At 34.9% G+C, this 20,090-nt stretch overlaps 1 protein-coding gene across 1 annotated transcript in view; it reads left to right on the top strand.

The window, feature by feature from the left end:
- Positions 1–1,223: 1,223 nt before the first annotated feature.
- Positions 1,224–20,090, top strand: part of KIAA0825 (KIAA0825 ortholog) — a 216,580-nt gene continuing 197,713 nt past the window's right edge. Inside the window, exons 1-3 of the mRNA XM_074166415.1 lie at positions 1,224–1,354; positions 12,223–12,391; positions 17,485–18,154. Of these exons, the coding sequence (XP_074022516.1) occupies positions 1,224–1,354; positions 12,223–12,391; positions 17,485–18,154 (970 nt within the window). The remainder of the gene's footprint in view (positions 1,355–12,222; positions 12,392–17,484; positions 18,155–20,090) is intronic.

Here is a 20,090-nt window from a genome sequence, read left to right as displayed (position 1 = left end):
CCAGGAAATATTTCATAGTATTGTACTGCTAATTCCGATATGCAGGACACTAGGCTTTAAGTGACCTTCATGTTCATTCTAACTTTGTTTTGAAATGAGAAAACCAGAATCAGTAGTGTCATTTCTGCTGAAGAAATTCACAGTTCTGCTACTTGTAGGTCTACACTCATATTTGACCAAAAACTGTTATCTTGACCTCACATCTTAGTCTGATGTTCTTTTGGAATATGTCTCTTCTGCACTGCTCACTTAGAAAAACTCACAGCCTGTTTTTCTAGTAGTGCCTCTAGGTAAATTTCCAACCAACGCTGTAACTGCTTCATAAAAGAGTATTGCTTGCAAGAAAAATAGTGTATTTATTAATTCAGTATGTTTTGTTGTCCAAACATTGTGTGCATCTGAATGGTTATGTTTGTTCCTTATGTTACTACTGCAATATGAATAGTATTATTAAATAGTTGATGTGATATATACTGGTTATTTAGAAGTTTCCACTTTTTATGTAATTTTTTCTTTAACTTCAGTAGCAAGTCATCACTGGTTGTAAAATCAATGTCATTATTTCCCAAAAAAAGAGAATACAGAAAAAACAATTCCACTAACGCTTTCCTTTAAAGACTCCTGGGATTTAGTGTCTTAGTTTGAGTAGGCCAGTGGATCTGACCTGTGTTTTGGCAAAGTATTTGTTGAGTAAAATGTGTACAAAGCAAGATGACTCTTGTTTTCTGGTACATTATAGTGTTTTGGTTGGGATTTTTATGTTCTAGTTATTTGCATGATGTGCTTAATTTCCAGAAAGCAGTTACTCCTTGAATAGAAATGATAAGCACACAGAGAATATGTTTACCCTCTAGGGTATTTACTTTTATAGTTTCCAGTTATAATAGTGAGACTTTTCTTTCTAAATCTTAAAAATAATAATAATTATTAAGAAAGCTACTTCTCTGACTAAGGTAAAAGAACTGGGTTTTTTAAACCAAAAAAAAATGCAAGATATTATGAAATTTATCTCTGCTTTTATTTTATGGGTGCCCTCTCTGTAGCACTCCACTCAGAAGGATGCACAAGGTTTACTTTTCAACACCAATTTTATAGTTCCCTACATAAATGCTTCCCTTATTAATCTGAGTAGTTCCAAGGAAGAAAATGTTGTATATATACTTCTTCTCTGAGTTTTTCTATCATTTAACCACTTTTCTGTATCTGTTTTACAGTTTCTGAAAATGGAATGGGGAGGAGAGTATTCACTTGATTCTTCCAATTTAGACTGTTTGTTAAGTGTCCTTCCTGGAGAACTGGAGTTTCAACAAGTCCTTAGTGATCTTGATGAAAAAATAAAGAAGAACTCTTCTAGGTAAAGAGTACTTTCTTTGTATACAAAATATTAGTGACAATCATTATGTTTAGGAAATATGGCCTTTCTTTTCTTTCTTGTCTAGTTGTAGGTTAAAATTCTGATAATTACTTCAGTAGTAATTTAACTTAACCACTTGAGCATTTAACAAATCTGTAATGCCATATATTTGTAGTGCTATAGTCTTTCTCTGTATGGTATTTTTAACAGTTGAATCATCTTGATCTTAGGAATTATTGCAGTAGGTGTGATAGTGGAGGAAGAAAATATGTATTCCCATGACAGTTGTATTTCCTACATCTATGAGACAGAATTTTTATTCACTAAAACAGCCACAGAATTATACAAAAAAAGCAAAATTTGAACTCAGTATATTCTTTAAGCATTTCGAACAAAAGTAGAAAAAGCAAGTAAGTTAATATATGTAATCTTTTTTTATATAACCCATTATTTTACCTATTTCAGTTAAAACTGATACGCTGCAATACAAGATTTTCTAACTAGAATTTGGTTTCCAATATATTACATTGTCCACTTCTTTGTAACATACTGGTTTCCAAAAATCAACACTATAGAAACAGTGGAGTACTGAAAGAGTTCTTTTTGATGCCTATTTTTTTGCATGACTACAAAAAAATCAGCTCAAAGTTTTGTGCCTTATTTGAAAAATGTTTTGTGGCTAAGCTCTCTAGCACCTTTAAAATACTTTGGTCTGTGATAGATGCTCGTAAGTGAATAAACTAGTTGTCCCTTTAAAAATATAAGCATACATCCAGAGATGTAACAAATAACATAATTTTGTATTGAATTTTGGAAATGCTTGCCTTTGGATAACAGTGCTTGTTATATACTTGCGTGATTTCAAAGAATGCCCTTTATGACGTCTGCTTTAAACATGCTGTAATTTTAACGAAGCCCACGTTTGTGAGAGGTCTTTGTCTGCTCCCAAACAGCTTCCTGAAGAATGGAGATAAGCCATTGCTGTATCTCACTGGAGGAGTGAAAACTGATTTACTGAATTATTGTTACATTGCTTGTGCCGGGCTGAGAGATTTTTCAGGCTTTTTATTTTTATTACTCTTATGTCAGATTTTGAACATTTTAATTTTAAAATTCAGTGTTTACAAATGTGGTTGCAATAGTAATAATCTCAGGGTAGCAATGATAGTGAAGATCTGGGAAATATGCTATTGTGGACCACTGGATCATGCAATTTCGTATTATGTTTTTCCAGCTGATGACATCAGTGAAATGTAGATACTTATTTAGAGTTTAGTTGAAGTCATGACACAGTTAAAAGTACTGAAGTTTTGAGTTGCTATGGCCTTGTATATCCAGGAAGAAACAACATCAGGAGTTTTGGCAGGTGTTGTCACCTCTTCAGCTACCAAATAAAAGTGAGTTTGTCGTCATTATGCAGAGCCAGCCTGAGACTTAGAAAGATTATTTTCAAGATGAGCCTTTGGGGGGCAAGCTTTATCACTCTCTTTGTTTTTAATGCCTGTAAAATGTGTGCTGCTGGTTTAGAAAACTTTTGGTGGTGGCAAAGCAGGCCAGCTGTTTGTTGCTTTTAGTGGTAATTTATTTCAGTTAACGTTTTATGTTACATTTTACATTAACATCACCACAGGATTGGGGTGTGGTACACAACAATGCATGTCAGGAAAAGCTTTGTATTTCTGCTGAACTGACACTTGAGCTAGTTTTTAAACTAATTTTTACAAGGAAAATCAGAAAGTAGCCCTGTAGTTACCAGGTGATATTTTGCTCCTGTAATATGTCAGTTTCAGAAATGGAGGGGAGTTTAAAAGAAGATGGACAGCAGCTGATGTGACTTTTAAATTAAAAAGAGTCCTTTTATTGCTAATATATTAGAGGTAGCATGGAATGAAATCATTTTCAAGTTACCATTGATCTTTGTAAGTGGTATGATAAGAGCAGCTCTATGTGCTACAGTGATACAATTGGAATACAATCCATTTTTCATCAGATAGATTTATGATTTTATTATACCACAGAGAATAAACATAATAGTATACAGCATATATATATTTTTAAAAATAAAACATTGTGTAAAAAATTATGATCCAAAAGTGTGTAAATCACTTGAATGCTCATTTATTGCCTTCCAACTGAATAGCTTTTATAAAATTGTGTGGCACGACAAATCAGATATGCTTTCCAGTAGTTGAGTTACCTTCAGTATTTTTGTATTGTACCAATTCTATTTGGTGCTATAACAAAAAAAAAAAAAAAAAAAAAAAAAGGCCATCTGTGCGAAATTGTTTTATTTGTAAGTTTTAAGGGAGTAAGTGGTTCATTCATTCACTATTATATAACAGACCTCTTATTACACTTGAATGTTAACTTCATTTTCACATCAGTTTATCAAAGCAGGTGAATACAAAATCTCAAAACTACTGTCATTGTTGGCCAGTTTTATGTGCAGTGATGGTCTTGGGTTATTCTAAAGTGTGAAGTTGTAGTCTTAATTTCATCAGGATGGCCATTTGTCTTCATTCTTTCTGCTCACGTTTGCTTTGACTTTTATTACTGTTAATCAAAAGTGAGCCTTTTGGATTTTTTTTTCCTAATTGGAGGATTAAGAATTAGTAAGAGTTAATTTTTGAGCAATCCATAGAACTAAACTTTCAGCTGGTATTTAATACTTCTAAGCAGAAAATAAGGTATGGAGCTTGAAACCAAGCTTATTGTGTGTAACTTGAAAGTGGTTGTAAGCATGAAATCTCTTCAGCGGTTGATTTTTTGTGTGTGTTTATTCAGTGCTTTCTTCATGGAGTGACTGGCTGCCCTTTGTGGTGATTAAATGACAATAGATTCTATGAGGCTGTAGGACAGTGTGAAGTATTCTAGGTCTTCTTCAACAGAACAATTACTCAGGATTCAACAAAATTATTTATTAATAATTGTATCTCCACAATATGCTGGAGACTATATCTTCTGAGGCTTTTCACAAAGGCTTAATTTGACTTCAATCCGATGAACTTCAACCTGACCCTCTGTCTAATTAGCAGTAATTCAGTCATTTGGAATTTTGATGAAGGTCTTTTTTGGAGGGCTCCAGTGAGGTCAATACTAGTAAGTGCATGAAACATTGCATTGTGTCCCATAACTGTTCAGTATAAATTGTTGTCATTATTTGAGGAACTAACAAGATCCTTAACTTGTGAATAATAGGACTGTCTGAAAAGTACCTCAATAAGTATGTTAGTTTGACATTTTCCAGTTGTTGTTCATTACTTTTACATCATTTGCACAGAAATGTGTTTTTAAACTGAGATCTGCTGCAAGAGTTGTCTTTCTTTTATTTTGAAGAAAATCTTGGCTTATTCCTTTCTGGAATTTTCAGGAAGCAGCTACACCTCACTTTCCTGCTATTCAAGAGAATTAGCAAAATTTTGGCATCTCCATCCAAAATCCCAATAGTGGTTGAATATTTGGCAGAATTTGGCTAAAAGTAGAGGAATAAAATTGATAATTTCATCAGTTTTACTCGTACCTAATATTTATCACAGCTTGCAAAAATAATTTGACTGTTCTGTGTGAATGTGACCTGCCTCCTGTACAAGTGCATTACTGCAGTATTTAGTTGAAAATTTAGTACCTATAAAGATACTGGAATAATGATACTAAAATCTTTGCCAAAATAGTATCTGTCTACCCACTGCCTCGAAGTAGTAGCTAGGAATGAGTAATTAAACTGAGAAAGGAATGTCATTTTACTCCTATTCAGCCTGTGTTGTCTTTGTGCATGATCACTGAGTTCGGGAAAGTTGTTTCTTACCACCTTGCTAGCTGGACAGCACAGTTTATCAGAGATTGGCTATTTTATTAGAGACACAGTTTCTTAACTCCAATCTATAGTGATTGCAATCGTGTCAGTATTTTTGGTAGCTATTTAGAGGTCATGTGCATCTACAGAAGCTGTAACCAGATTTTTCTGTAACTGCGAAATTTTCCAAAGCATTTCGTAAGAGAATAGATGAGACAGTGCTTTTTTAGCCGTTGTTTTTCACTATCGTGCTTTCAGTACCAATCCATGGAGTTGAAAGACTCCAATGTTTTGCTGCCACTCTTTTGAAATAGCTTATCAGGGCAAAGCTTAGGTGTTGTGGACTGAAATATCTCAAGTCTTTAAAACAAGATCAGAAATTAAAGGTAGGTGGTGCTTCAGGTAGAAGTGATGGTTCTGGTACATTTATGCTGTTAAGTTTCTCTTGCTGAGCTGCAGTCATCACTATTCTATTTCTTTCTGGTTTCAATGGTAGAGTTAATTCACAGTTTTGGTGGATATGTTTTGTAAATAGATAATCAGAGACTTACAAAGTCCTTGAAGCAAGGGCTGCATTTTTGTTTTACATCGTAAGGTCCAAGATTACCATACAAGGAATATGAGGAAGTGAATTTTTTCAAGGCTTTCAGCTTTATAAGCCTGTAACTTTCAGACTCGTACTTTAACTAATTGCTGGTTTTAAAAACAAGTATCAATACATATTTGTCTTAACAGCATTTTTCTAAAGAGATAAAGCTTTTGTAGTTAATCTATCAGTTTCATATTTCTGCTTACAAAATAATGTTTAACTTTGGTTTTATTGGACTTATTTTATTTTTAACAGAAGTTAGATACAAAATATGAACAAGAGAATAATATAGTCAAACTATGAAAGAAAAGTTAACATACACACAAATATGAGGTGGAAGCAAAACCTATATTATTAGCAGTAGCATCTTGACTTTCAAGCTTTCTCCTCTGCTGTTGAGGTCACCCTTGTAAAGAGTATAAAATACAAGAAGGAATTTCATCTGTTTATGCAGTTGGGTTAGTGAGAGTGAGAAAATGGACATGCCAGAAAGAGTAAGCTAATGGTCAGGTAGACTAGAGTGGAACAGCATAAACATTATAGGCCTGAAACTACAATAATCTCTTTTTTTTTCCTGAATTTTAGAAATCCTAAGAGATACATTGTACCATGAATGTTACTGTTGGTTATCATAAACTTTGCAGGAACACTCAAGATGATAAATAGCCACTTTTGGTAAAACCTCATGTTTCTTTTCAAGATAAAAATATTGAAACATTCTTTGCATGAATTTTTATGGATTGTATCTAGCGATTTAAAAGTTACTATGAAATAAATTATTTATATTTATGGTTAAATTGCTGTTTATTAACACACAGTAGTGCTGAGGTATAAGCAATGACCTCATGAAATTGCGGGTAGATCATGGGAAATTTTCTTAATATGTCCTTTTTAGCAGGTCAGCTTTCATGAAATAAAAGAAAAGGTTTGTTTCCACATGGGAGACAGTGTAACAAGGAAAACGCCTTTGGGAATTGTACTGGGAAGAGTCTTTCTCAAAGATTTCTTACTACTTGAAGTGTACGGCAAGTCCTCTGACACATGGGTTTCCAAATGAGATGACAGATTTTGTATAAAATGTCCTGTATCTTTAACAGTCAAGCTTTTTAAAGAATGTACTTGGTAATAACAAAGTAATATTATATTAGTGCTTGTCTTCAAAAAACAGTGGAAACAATTATTTAATTTCTTTTAAAACAGTCTGTTATTATTAAAAGACATGTAAACTGATTCTAAAAACAGATCTCCATGAATATGAGGATCTTAAGCATAAGTAACATGAGGTTTAAAGATAATTTCACTTTATAGCTTAGCAGTTTAGTTTAACCAATCTCATTGCCATTTTATAGCTGTTCCATATGTTATAAGAAATAAATTGAAACAGTGCTTGTTAGAAATTGAAAGGAGTTAGGAGATCATCTATCAACTTACTCATGGTAATCTTAGGCAATGGAAAATGACACATGGAGACAGCAGCCCTCATTTTGATATTCTGCTTTGCAAAATAATGTTGTGTCAGTGTGACAGTGCTTACACTATCAGTTCCGTTATAGTGCCTGTTTGTCACTGTTTGTCCATTGATGCAGCCACTTAAAAACCGTCTCTCCTAATCTAAAATTAGGAGGAGAATTAAAATCCTAACCTAATCTAAAAATGATTAGGTTATTCCTAAAAACTGTCATTAACTTAATAAATAAGAGTACCAGGGAGTTCTCAAATCAAGACTGTCTCTCTACAGTGGGAATACTTACCAAATGGTATTGACGTGCTACTCCAGAAAAGCATTCCAGTGTGGACACAGGTAACACAACAGAACTTTGCTTAGTGTATAAAAAAAAAAAACAGACCAACCCCCCCTTACCTAAAAAGGAGAAGCTATTTCAGTGAAATAATTTTCACTGGTGTAAGGGTATACCATTGGTACTAACCGCAAGCGTTAATGTGCCCAAAAAGGCTCAAGATGCTCGTTTGTGGGACTAAAGAATTCTTTCTTGAAAATTCGGTCAATTTTACAAAAATCCGTACAAGCATAACTATCAGATTTCTTTGTTACAGAGAAGAGTTAATTTTTTCTTTGAGCTTTTATGTTCCGCACCTCGTTTAGTAGTTTGGTGACTAATTTTTTTTTTCTGTTTATATCTAAACAGTTCCACAGGTTCAAAGAAAAGTGGAATTATCTGTGGAAGAAGAAGTTGTGGGATGTTAAATACTAGGACACTGCCTTATTTAAGTACTTGGATCACAAAGTGCTGTAGACAATGAAAATATTCTGGGAAATCTTAACTTTTTTTTTTTTTTTTAATTTTTTGGCATCTCCTAATGACCACTGTCAGAGACATGGGGACCTTCCATCTGACCAGGAACAGCTATTTAATGTAGTACCAGCAGGCTAATATCCAACAGAAGAATTAAGAACCTTCTGGTTAGGTTCAGCAATGTCTCAACATCGGTACCTGATCACCTAAAACATGAATTTTATGCCTCACTTTGTAATTAAAATTTAGAGTTTCAGAAAACATACATATGGAGCACAGAACCAGGTAACTATAGTAAATAGGGGAAAAGTATTAAGTGCTGAATTACGTCTGATTTCCCTGTTGTGCTCCAGATCTTGTATTCCTGATTTAGATAGGGTTGCAGGGTTGTATTTTCGCACTGACTGCACGCTCTCGTGGTGTATAGCATCAGTTGACATCATCTGGGCTGATGCCTCAATTTGTTTAAAAAAAGCTTATTTCCTGCACTGGACTTACTAAAATATATTTGCAGTTAAACCTTAATGAAAAAGGATTGTTTTGGGGAAAAAAGGGAATTTAGCACTTTATGTGGCTTTTTATAATGGTACTTTTAAGAGTAAAATTCATTAAATACATTAAGCACATCTTTCACATCAAAATGGTATATTTTGTTTACAGTTTTTAAAACTGCAGCAAATTTCCTTTCTAAAAAAGGAAATCAAAGTCTCATTCTCCCTACGCTGATGTGAAATTATAGCTTTAAATACTGGCTAGTGAGAAAAATTTTAATCCTATTCGGCAGAAGTCTTTTCTTTAAAATGATTGCTTTCTAAACTCAGATAATACAGACTAAAAATGGTGGTTTTTTCAGTGTTAACTGAAAAATATGGTTCCTAAATATTTCATGTAATGATGAAATTAATGTAAAGAAATAAGTATCTATAGTTAACCATGTTCATGTAATACTAAGTGTTGACAAAAATCTTGAAAGAAATAGCAACGTTATTGAGACCATGTTTACCTACAGTATGTTTTGAGTAAACATGAAGAAAATATTTTTATTCAATGAACAACAGTGTTAGTCCTAATTCAATGTTTGCTTTATTGGAATAAAAGGATTAAATAAAATGAACAGACTTATCATGATTTGTGCCTACAGGGAGGGCCACTGAAATAGATCCACCTAATCCCCTTATCTGTGTTGGGACAAATTACCAAAATATCTGGCCTCAGGAAGGCTGTAGCCTATTCATGGCTTGTTTATTGGCTTGCACACAGATTCCTATGTCAAAGATGAGTGTAACAACTGGTTCCCAATTGAAGCAGATTGGCACAGACTAACGGCAGTGGTGCCATTGACAACGCACAACGCTGTAGTCTATTGGGTATGACTGAAGGAGGCACATCGGTACACCACAGTGTCTCAGGAGCCAAGGTGTATGAACAAGGCATTCAGTTCCATAGTCCTCAGAACAGGTTTCACAAGTTAAAAAGATACAAGCCAGTCTTTTGTCAAGTTTAGAATTGGTATTCATGGCTGGACTATCCCATCAGGAACCTGAGTGGGCCACAGGCAGAGGGTGATTTTTTTTTTCATGGAGGTCCTTTGTGCTCCTGATCAGGCCCTTTGATGGTGGGAATATACTTGTTTCAGTGCACTTCATTTTGAGTTCGGTCATGCTCAGGAAAGTCTTAAGACTTTCGCATCAATTTTATAGTGTTTTACGGGCCACCCAGGTATTCATAAGTTTTAAAAAATTTTATATATTTTAGCATTAGTTGTAGTAGTGAATTTGGTTTCTGAAGATAATGCAGCTGTAAAATGTGGTGACTTCAATTTGATAGAGCAGATAGACTTTGGATGGCTTACCTCACACCTTTTAAACATAAAACAAATATACCCATCATTCTCAATAAAGACAATTAAATATGGAAAAATAAGCTGTTCAAAACGATCTGTATATTCTGATGAAATTTTTTTTAGGAGCTGTATAGTCATAGTTTTGGAAACAATTTATGTATTTTTTTTCCTAACACTAAAAACATTACACTTCTGCACTTACATTCTTATGATCGTCCTTGCATTCTATAATTGTGGTTGATGCAGTTTTCATATCCAAGTTGTTATTACTTAGTACTGTATTTTAAAGAAATAAAAGGCACAAAGCAAAACCTATCACAGATGATAAGTCTTGATGGCATTATCAGAAAAAATATGCTTCTCTCTTGGTGCTTGTTTTAGGTAACTTTAAAAGGAAAACACAACTACTGTTTATCTCTGAACTTAATTTAGTGTGATCGCTTACTTTTTTTTTTCCACTGTTTTTTTAAAATGTCAATTCAAACTAACAGACTCAGTTCCCAAAGGTATGGATGACACTGATTTACTTTATTGCTGTTGATCAGAATGAGACAGCTCGTAGGAATTTAAGGTACATGGCATAACATCTGTAAAAGAATAAAATGCAAATCACTCAATAAAAGAGGAAATCCAGTAGAAAATCAAATAAATGCTTCTTCCACGTCCTGAAAACAGTACTGCAGGCAGAATTAAATGACAAAGTATAGTCAGTGGGTGATACGGTCTTTCATCAGTGATTTCTTGTTACAAATTGATATGGGTTAGTAGCGTTTAAGATTTTTTTTTTTATTTGATATTTGAAGTAGGTTATATTTTTAATAAAAATACTTTTCTCCAAAAAGATGCCATTTTGTGGAAAATGAATCTTCCACACAGAGAAGTTATGCAGAAAACAGTTAAAAACTTTACTTATGGTTACTAATTTAAAAAATTTGGTTTTCCGTATTTTTATGAAAACTGGAGGTCTTTATTTTTGTCACGGCTTGTAATACACTTAAAGATTTTATTTGTTTCCCAGTTTCTTTTCTTCCCTCTCCTCTTGTTCTCCTTTCCTCCTCCTCTGCCTGTCCTCTTTTCTAATATTCTTCTCTTGTCTTCTTTTGCCAAAACTAGTCAAGTTTGAAAATGTTAGAGAGCAGCTGAAGAAAAACAGTCATACTTCATGTCTATAAAATAGAGAGGCGAGTGGCAGTATAATAGGCAAGTGTGTTGTTTGGTTGATGTCATGAAAATAGAAAGTAATACGATCAAAAGTATCTGACATTGAAATGCCTGTGAAGAGCTGAGTCTCATCTAATCCTGTAACTCTACGGAGATAGAAAGAACTAAATTTTAATTTGTGTTAAACCTTGCATCCCTTATCAGCTGTAAGAACATAAGTGGAATAACTAGTATACTCAAAAATAAAATTTAAATTGCGGTGAGAATCACTTTGCACTTCAATAAATCAACACTGGCATCAGTCTTATTGTTGGCTCTCTTTGTATTAAACCTAGATCTGCCTAGATCTAGTCAACACTACTTTTCTAACTGAAACTATATAAAATATTAAGCATTGCTTTTTTTAAAAAAGTAGTTCTGAAATACTGGAAAGGTGTTTTTGTAGGAAAAAACATAGAGTTAAATTGTTTCTGGATTTTTCTCTTTTTTTTTGTTTTCATGTAAGTGTCCACACAAATAGAAATAAAATAATTTTGGATATTCAATTGTTATTCTGATTTTTTGCAACTGAAACCCCTGTAACAAGCAGCCATATCTGATTTCATAAACAGGATTGTGATTCTAGATGAATGCTAAGGAGTGGATCAGCTCCTTGAAAACAAACTCTGTTTTCTTTGAAATATTCTAATGACAAAAACAAGAAAGAGAAGATCTGCTTTCTCAGCACAACTGACTCTAAAATTCTTTTCAGCATTTTTCTGTGATGTCAGTGGGTCTTTAAGAAGTCGTTAATATATGTTATGTATTATAAAACAACTGCTGATCGCTAAAATGACACATTCACCTTTGAATATGGTAGTTGATTCAGTTTATATTCTCTGCTTTAGATAACTAAGCACCAAGGACCGGATCTTAGGTTAGATAATGTCTTATCCACTGACTGCTTTATTAAAAAGTACAGGATTGAGAAGTGAGGCAGGACTTGCTCTTACTGAGGATGGTACAGTCTGGCCTTAAGGAAATTTATTTTACCTCTGTCTCGGCTGTATTTAAATGTTAATCCTGCAAATTCATGCCTTATTTTATAAGAGTAATTTAATCTATGAAGAAGAGTGACTAGTGTTACATTAATATGAAATAGTTTTTCTTTTTAAAATATGGAATATATAAAATGCTTTTATCTCCAAGTCATGAAAAAATCCTGTGATTTTGTTTTTGTTTTTTTAGCATAGAACAGTGTCTAAAAGATCTGCAATCAGAAGTAAATGAAATCTGTACTGATGAAATACTACAAAGCACAACTGACTGCCTTCAGTGGCTAAACAACTGCAACTTTACTTCTCTCAAACCTTCTTCTACACACCATGGAGAGCTGATGGAGTTCCTTAGGACCCTGGTAAAAATTGTTCACTAATTGTTTACTACTAGTTTAATGTTTGGGAAAGTTGGTTATATGATGGGTGTTTTGGGGGTTTTTTTGAAGTTAATTAGTTTTCTCATTTCAGTCTTCGCTGTGGTGAGGATAGTTCAGAAATTTTATTATAAGGCTTAGTACTGTTTTTAAGTCCACAGTGGGGGGTTATGTTTTCTTTTGATCATGCCTTAAATAGACAAAATTGGGGCAAAATCTTTTCACAATCCTACCACATGTTCAGTACTACTAGGAATGTTTTATAAACACATGTCAGTAAAAAACATCTGCAGTTACTGTCTACACCAGGGCTGTTACTCTTACTTCTTGTTCTTCACTTTTTTCAGTGTGAATTTAGCTTATCTAATACAGATTATTGTCCTTTATACATTATTTAAGCATTAACTTCCTATCTGCTTTTTCTAATTAGAAATGTGGGAGCTACATCCATTGTCCTAGCAAGCTGTGCAACTGTGCATAACTAGAAATCAAATTTCACTTTAACCAAAAATTCCATCATTTTAGAAGGCATTTTTATCCAAAGTTTTTGTTAAAAGTTAACCTTAACCTGAGTGAAAATGGAAGTCCGGAAAATTGAATTTGCTAGATAAGTGAAAGATGATACCTCGGTAAATGACAGCTGAAAGTTTATAAGCTATGTGTATGTGTGTTTATATGATGTAGGTACACATGAGTGTCAAAACAAATAGTATCCAGTGGATTGTTCTTTGTCACTTCCATGTCATGGTGTAGTTGTAGGACATGAATGTGTTTAGGCTAAGATTGGCTCTATTGGCAGAGGAAAACCGCTGTGGAGAAGTGGAGTATTTTCTCCTTTGGGACAATCTCCTGGCCAGAGCTCATGCTTCACCAAATCACCTCTCAGTTTTTTAACTCTTCAAAGTGGTTGTTGATCTTTCAGTCCCCCTTGAATCCACTGGATACTAAGCTGTGTCAAATGAGATCATCTCCAGAAACTCCAGGTCTTTAATGCTCATGTGGTGAAGAAGTGACTTTTTCCTCTTCTGGCAGAGGTGATTAGTATGAATGTTGCTGTTAATAATCACCCCGCTCAAGGGTGTCAGTAACTGCTAACGTGCCACACTGGATCTAGACAAAATGAGAGAATCCCAGAAAATGCTGCCTTATGAAGTATTTTGTTATTCCTCTTAGTCCAGTTAGAACCTCACTTAAGGCCCCTCAGAAGAGGGCATGGCTACGATGTCTTCCTTGTGTCCGTTCCCTGCTTTCTTCCTTCTCCAAGGTCTATTCAAGCCATATACCTGAACACCAGGTGGCGGCATTTGTTTGGGAAACACCAAAAGGTCCCCATCTCTGAAATACTTTGGGTATATCTTACACAAAAGAGCTTCCCAGGAGCTTACTGACTGCGTGACAGTGGCTGTGGGCTGTGGAGGTTAAGCCCTGGGAAGGGCTCTGTGAGAGGCTGCTAAACAGGTGGCAAAGTGTGAGAAGCCTTAAAGCCTCAATTCTGCACAGCTTATCTGGAAAACATCTGGAGCTTGGGAACTTGGACATCACTGTTTCCAGGCTCATGGCTTCTTAGATAATCCAGCCTGTTGTGTAGATGAGACTCCAGATGAAAAGTGTGTATGTGTTAGCATAGACAGCTCATCTGTAAGGAGTAATAGTCACAGTGAGTTTATGTTTAGCTGCATAAATAGGTCTGCAGTAAACTATTTTCAATAATATTCAGCATTAATGAGATTATTACCATCTGACCTTTCTTAAATATGTGTCTCCGTCCATTGAACTAATTACTCAGTTGATTTAATTTCTCACTTGCAGGCTTTTAATTAAGTATCATATAATACATCTTCAATAGTGGTAACCTTCCTTCTGCTTCAGGAGAATTGTTATCCCTTATTATGTGTATTTATTTTGTTAGGGATTTTGCTTATTTTTTAAGCTGCTGGAACAATTGAAAAAATAGTGCAAAGTTCTGTATGTGCTTTAACTGAGGTGCTATATGTAGGTTTATTGCTAGCGTGGTATTCTCATGCATTTGTGAACTCTCATGAAAGTACTGAGAGGTTCTTCATGAAGCCTGGAAGTGTTAATTATGTGAAATATTGTCATTCTGTGTACTCTTTTGTAATTCTGAATATTTAAAAGCTGAATATGTACATGTACACATCTTCCTTAAATTCATTTCATGCTAAACTAATGACAAAATCTTTATTTAACAAAATCTTTATCTTGCTGGATTTGTTTGATGATACAATAGGTAGTAGCCTATAGTAGGTAGTAGTCCAGTTAGTAGACTGCAAATGTCAAATGTTTTCTGCATATTATTGTCACTAACTTTCTGTGCTCATGAGAGAACTTTTCATGCTTCTCTAAAGCCTTTGGATACTAATTTGATTCTTTTTCTCTTGAATAGTTTTGGCACCATCTTTTGAAGTATTTTTACAGATTAATTTTCAAATAGAGAAGCTTATGTCAATATAGGCAATGTTCAAAGAGACTTGATGACACTGTGTTTTCAGAGCTTCAAAGTTCACTTCAGGGGCTCTGTTTCTGAGTAACATTGAGTCTAAGATGGCATCTGCAAGCTCCCTATTTTTAATGCTTTAGTTCAAGTTGCAAAGGGCTTGAAACAATACTTAGATTCTTACGTGCTTTCATGAATAAAAATGTTTCTGCTTAACCTTAAAAAACAGCAGTAGGGATTTGCTTGGGAGACACTTTGGATTCATCATCCAAAGGCATCAGTTACGTTCACTGTTTTGACAGCTTCTCTTGTTTTGTTGATCTCAGAATATAGTATTTGAGCATTACTTATAAAAGAAAATAACCTTTAAACTCCAGAATTCTACCTGTGGAGACTTGAATCTTCAGCACAGTGGTTACTGATTAGGCTTTCAGTTTAGACATCGAGACACATTCTCTTTGGGGCCACAAAACCATATGGAGTACTTTAGTAGATAATGACAATCAAATCAGCCTTATGTATATGCATATTGATGTGTGTGATTTAAGATTTTAAGTAGTTGTACGTATTTCTATCACATGCATATGCTTTTATTGGATGATATTTGGCTGATGATTTCCTTTATTATTCTTTCTTCCATGTGTGTTTCCTGCTTGTAAGTAAAAAAATTCGTAGGAACATTCTGAAATGAAGATGTAAAATGGAAGCAAATAGCTAGTCTGCTATTTTTAAGACTTTCTTTTATGGGAGGCAATCATGCTCTCCGCCTTTTGTTCAGAATTAGCTACTGCGGTGCTAGTCTTATTTTTTGTTTTTCATCAGGAGCGCTCCAGAGTAAAGGGCAATAGGAAGGTTAAACTCATGCTTTCTCCTGTAAGTGTGCAACATTTTTGAATCATCCAGAGCAAAGAATAGGAGTTCGGATTTTGAAAATTGTTGTGACTCAAAAGTGGGGGGGAAGCCCACTGAAGTTTTTGTTCATAATTTTATCTTTTTTATATTTTTATAAGTTATCTGCTGATAAAAGCTTGCTACAGTAGAAAACTGGAACAAGTTGTATTGGAAATTATTATATTTAAGCAATACCAGACTTGAATTTGATTTATTTGTCTCGCTTTCAAAATGGGAAAAGAAATAATTTCCTCAAATACTTTAGGTTAGGTAAATCTGAAGGTGGAAGGGTGCTGACCGTTTCTTTACCAGCCTTGCTTTATAGGATGGACTATAGCTTGGAAACATAGATAAAGGGTAGGAGTGGAGAGAACTACCCTTATGTGATTTCCACCACCTTTTCTCTGTTGGAGAGAAGCAATAGGAGGTGGAGGAGCAAGTGGGAGGGCTTCTGGATCCTGGTTAAGGCTTGGCTGCTTGGGTCCTGAAACCCAGAAAGTAAAGAGAACCACCAGTTTCACTCAGTTTTCTTGTCACTGTGATGGGGAAATATGTGGACGGCTCTAGTTCAGCTGAAGGATTGAGAGCAGGTCTTCACAAATAAGAAGTTGGTGGGCCTAGGACTTGGCCAAAGCCAACTTACAGTAGGAAAAACGTTGAGGTTGTGGGAAATGGGTTTATGACAGGCAGTTTTTTTTCTCTGAGAGAGGAGGGAGATTTTGGTGTCCAGTGACCATGGGACTTTAGGGTGGTGTTCTACTCATGTATTGGACATGCCTTTGTCCGTCTGAATGACTTGTCTCACAGACAATAAGGAAAGCTGCTGGGGGCTGTTTAATTTTGTGTCATTCTGGGGCAAGTAGAAAGGATCGAGCTGTGACAGGAGGACCTGCTATTTGCTGCATTGCCTCTTGAACCTGAAGCAGCAGATCCTGGCCCTGGACCAGGAGGGAGCTCTTCAGGATCAGATGAAGTAGGAACAGCGCATCCATCCGTGTGGTTTCACCTGCTTCCTTCCTAACAGCCTTCCTGTGGTTAACTGCCTTCCTTCGTCTCCATCCCATATGGCTGAGATGTATTTAGAGATCACTACATTGCTAGTGTATCAGTGTGTGTCTTGGATACACAGCTTCTTATTCTTCTGCCCTATGTGATCCAGGTCTGTTCAATTCTTAACCAGTTTTCAATTTTAGTTCTTTGAGGGGGTCCTGGGAAGATTATTTTGTCCTTAAAATAGCCTTTTTGACGTTTGCTTTCTGAGCCAGAACACAGAAAGCATCAGTGTTTCATTTTATAAATTCCTTGTTTGCTTTTATGAACAAAACCTGCCCTTATTTGTGTAAATCTGGAGTAATTTTTCACACCGTCTTCTTTCAAAGGTACGTGTGTGGACCACAACAAACAGGCTGCCAAGGCCTACATAATGAGTTTTCCAAAGCTTTCATTTGAATTGTGGGTTAGAATTGATTGATAAAAGAGGTTGAGGATGTAAGAAGGATGGGAAGAGGAATGTGCGATATTGGAGCAGGTAGACAAGGAGAGGGATTGGCACATAAATCCGTGGGAAAACAAGCTTTGATATTTCTGTTGTTTATATAGCAATTTGAGTCTCTTATTTGCTGTTAAGATAATTGGCATTGGAAACAATTGGTACTCTAGGATGAAGCTGTTCATTTTACAAACCAGAGTTAACAAAACATTTCTAAAATACTCTCTGATTTACCTTTGTTAGCAAAGCTTGCTGAAGAGTGAGCAAAATCAAGAGGAAATGATACTTCACTTCCTTCTGGACCTCTCTAGTCAGTGTGGTGTCTCGTTTCCCTGTACTCCAAGTGGGACGCCTTTTGAGTTAACGTCTTCCCTTCATGCCATTGAGGACGATTCAACTATGGATGTGAAATCTCTCTGGGATGATGTGAGATTACATCTTCGACGATTTTTAGTAAATAGACTGCAAAGTCAAGAAGAAACAAATACTAATGCATTGCAACAACAAATGGAGTTTAAAACTCAGTGCATACAGCAACTTTTGTTTCTTTACCCTGAATCAGAAGTCTTAACGAAGTATCAAAATATGCAGAATAAACTGGTTAGCAACCTTCTACAGAACTGTGTTTTGTCTAGTTGTGGTGAAACAAATTTTGATAAAGTGGTTCATGGTTACCAAAGTTCCATACCCACATTGTGCACAATGATAAAAGAGGATTTGTATATACTAAGTGGAACTATTGATCCTTCTTCATCGTTGAAGTTCATTAATGAAACTTATCTGGATACCATCACTGAAGAAATCACAGTTCTTCTTGAAAGACTTTGTGAGCTGCAGTTCAAAGAAAATGCTCTGCATGTAGTTAAGGCAAACAAGATTTCAAAGAAGCATAGAGGAACAGTTCATGCTGTGGGTTAGTAGCCTTATTTTATGTTCATTTTAGTTAGATATTATTTTAATTATACTACTTTTTTTTTTGCAGTATACTTGATTATTTTCTATGAAGAGAGAAGCCTAAGATTATTAATTACAGCTTTATGTTTTAACCATATTGCAGCAGTTGAATTATAGACTGTTTCAGAATTGTGAGGAAAAAACTTTTAAAGTAAGCGAGAGTATCTTATGCTTCTGTATATAGAAACCCTGTTATAATTCACTGGATAACATTGTCATGACATAGTCATTTTTTTCAGTCTAATTTATTTTAGCTGCTGAAATGTATAATAGAATAAGAACTATTTAATCCAGATTTGAAAAAAAAAAACACAGACCCTTTAGTCTTCTACTCCCACTTTTTCCAAATTTTCAGAAGTTTAAAGGAGATTAGAGGAAAGTCCATACAATAGTGTGACGGTGAAATAAACACAAATTCATACACCTGAGCTGACCTGAAGGATAACTCTGCAGTTTCTAATTAATAAAAAATAAAAAAGTTAATGTTTTCTAATCTTGTGTAAGTACGGTAAGTTAATGCTGCCTGGTCATTTCTTCTTCTTCTAAAGAATTTAAGGCATAAAAGGAACCTGTTATCAATGTGGTATTTTCTGTACTTTCTTTTTACAGTTGGTAAGTCTGACATGCTAATTTCCAAAGCGGGGAATCAGAGCTTTAGAAAAAAATACAGAATGGAAACTTGCATAACATAATTGCGTGATTGTATGTAATTGCTTTTTCAGTGCAGAGTTTTGGGCACTCCTCTGTGCAAGAGCTGTTTGTTTAACATGTAGCCTTCCGTAAAGGTGAAGTAGTTTGCAGACAGAAAATATTAAAAGTTTAGAGTTATGTGAAAAATCCAGAAAGAGAAGATAGATCTTTGGGTTGTACAACATACACAAAGATGAGTGAGGTGATGGTCTGCCAGGTCTACATAAGAAGAAAATTATACTCCCATGAGTTTTAAAATCTATATACATGTTAATGTAAGCCAACTAGAAATTCCACTAGAAGAAATGTAGAAATAATTTTTCAACTGTAGCTGAAATATAGAGGAATATGTGGAACATATGAAAGAGAAGGTAAGGGAAAAGGCATGCAGGCAAATAATGTGAAAGGAGCAGTGGGAAGGTGTGTTGGTGGGAAACAAGGAGAAGTTGTGTCAGAATTGAGTTGTGAAATAAATGTCAAGAAATGTATCTTTGACTTACATAGTGAGATGGGAATTGGTGAAAAGACTCACTGACAAAAAAATGACTGGGAGTGAAATGGAAGTTTGTAACAATTTTTCTTTTGACCTCAAAACAGCTCACAAAGATGGGTAAGTTCAGTTATCTCCATTTTACATCTAAAATGTGAAGACTAAAGTCACCATAAGGGCGACTCTCTAAAAAAACCATGTTAGCTGCTTCTGTATTACAAGAAAGGAGAGAACAGTCCTTCAACCTATTAAGATACTAATTCCTCTGCTTAAATTTTCTTTGGCATAAGATGCATCTTTACATGTTTTTGTGCCAACACATCTATTGGGACAGATTTCCAGTGCACAGTTCTATTGCATATTCAGAAGAACAGAGGAAGATTAAAATATACAAAGTAAATCTTGGGACCTGCTTGCAACTTTTAAGACATTTTCTGCAATTATTTAAAGAAAAAAAACCAAAACATTTCTGTATTTCAAAAAATCCTACAGAAGATTTTTATTTTTATTCAAAATGTATTCCAGGTCAGATTTGCAGGCACAGCATCTGTCCTCTTAGCACCCATAAACTGTGTTTAGAAGCGCGGTTTGTTAATACCATTTCATCCTCAAAATGACTTTCTTCATATTGGCTGTCACGCTCATGTCTTCATCTCTTCACTGTATAGTGCTCTGTATTATTTCACTTCCAAGAGGTTGGTATGGGAGGCAAGCA

This window comes from Numenius arquata, chromosome Z, assembly GCF_964106895.1.
Source record: "Numenius arquata chromosome Z, bNumArq3.hap1.1, whole genome shotgun sequence".
NCBI classification, from domain to species: domain Eukaryota; kingdom Metazoa; phylum Chordata; class Aves; order Charadriiformes; family Scolopacidae; genus Numenius; species Numenius arquata.
The sequence above is the reverse complement of the archived record's forward strand: the minus strand, read 5'-3'. Positions and strand labels throughout refer to the sequence as shown.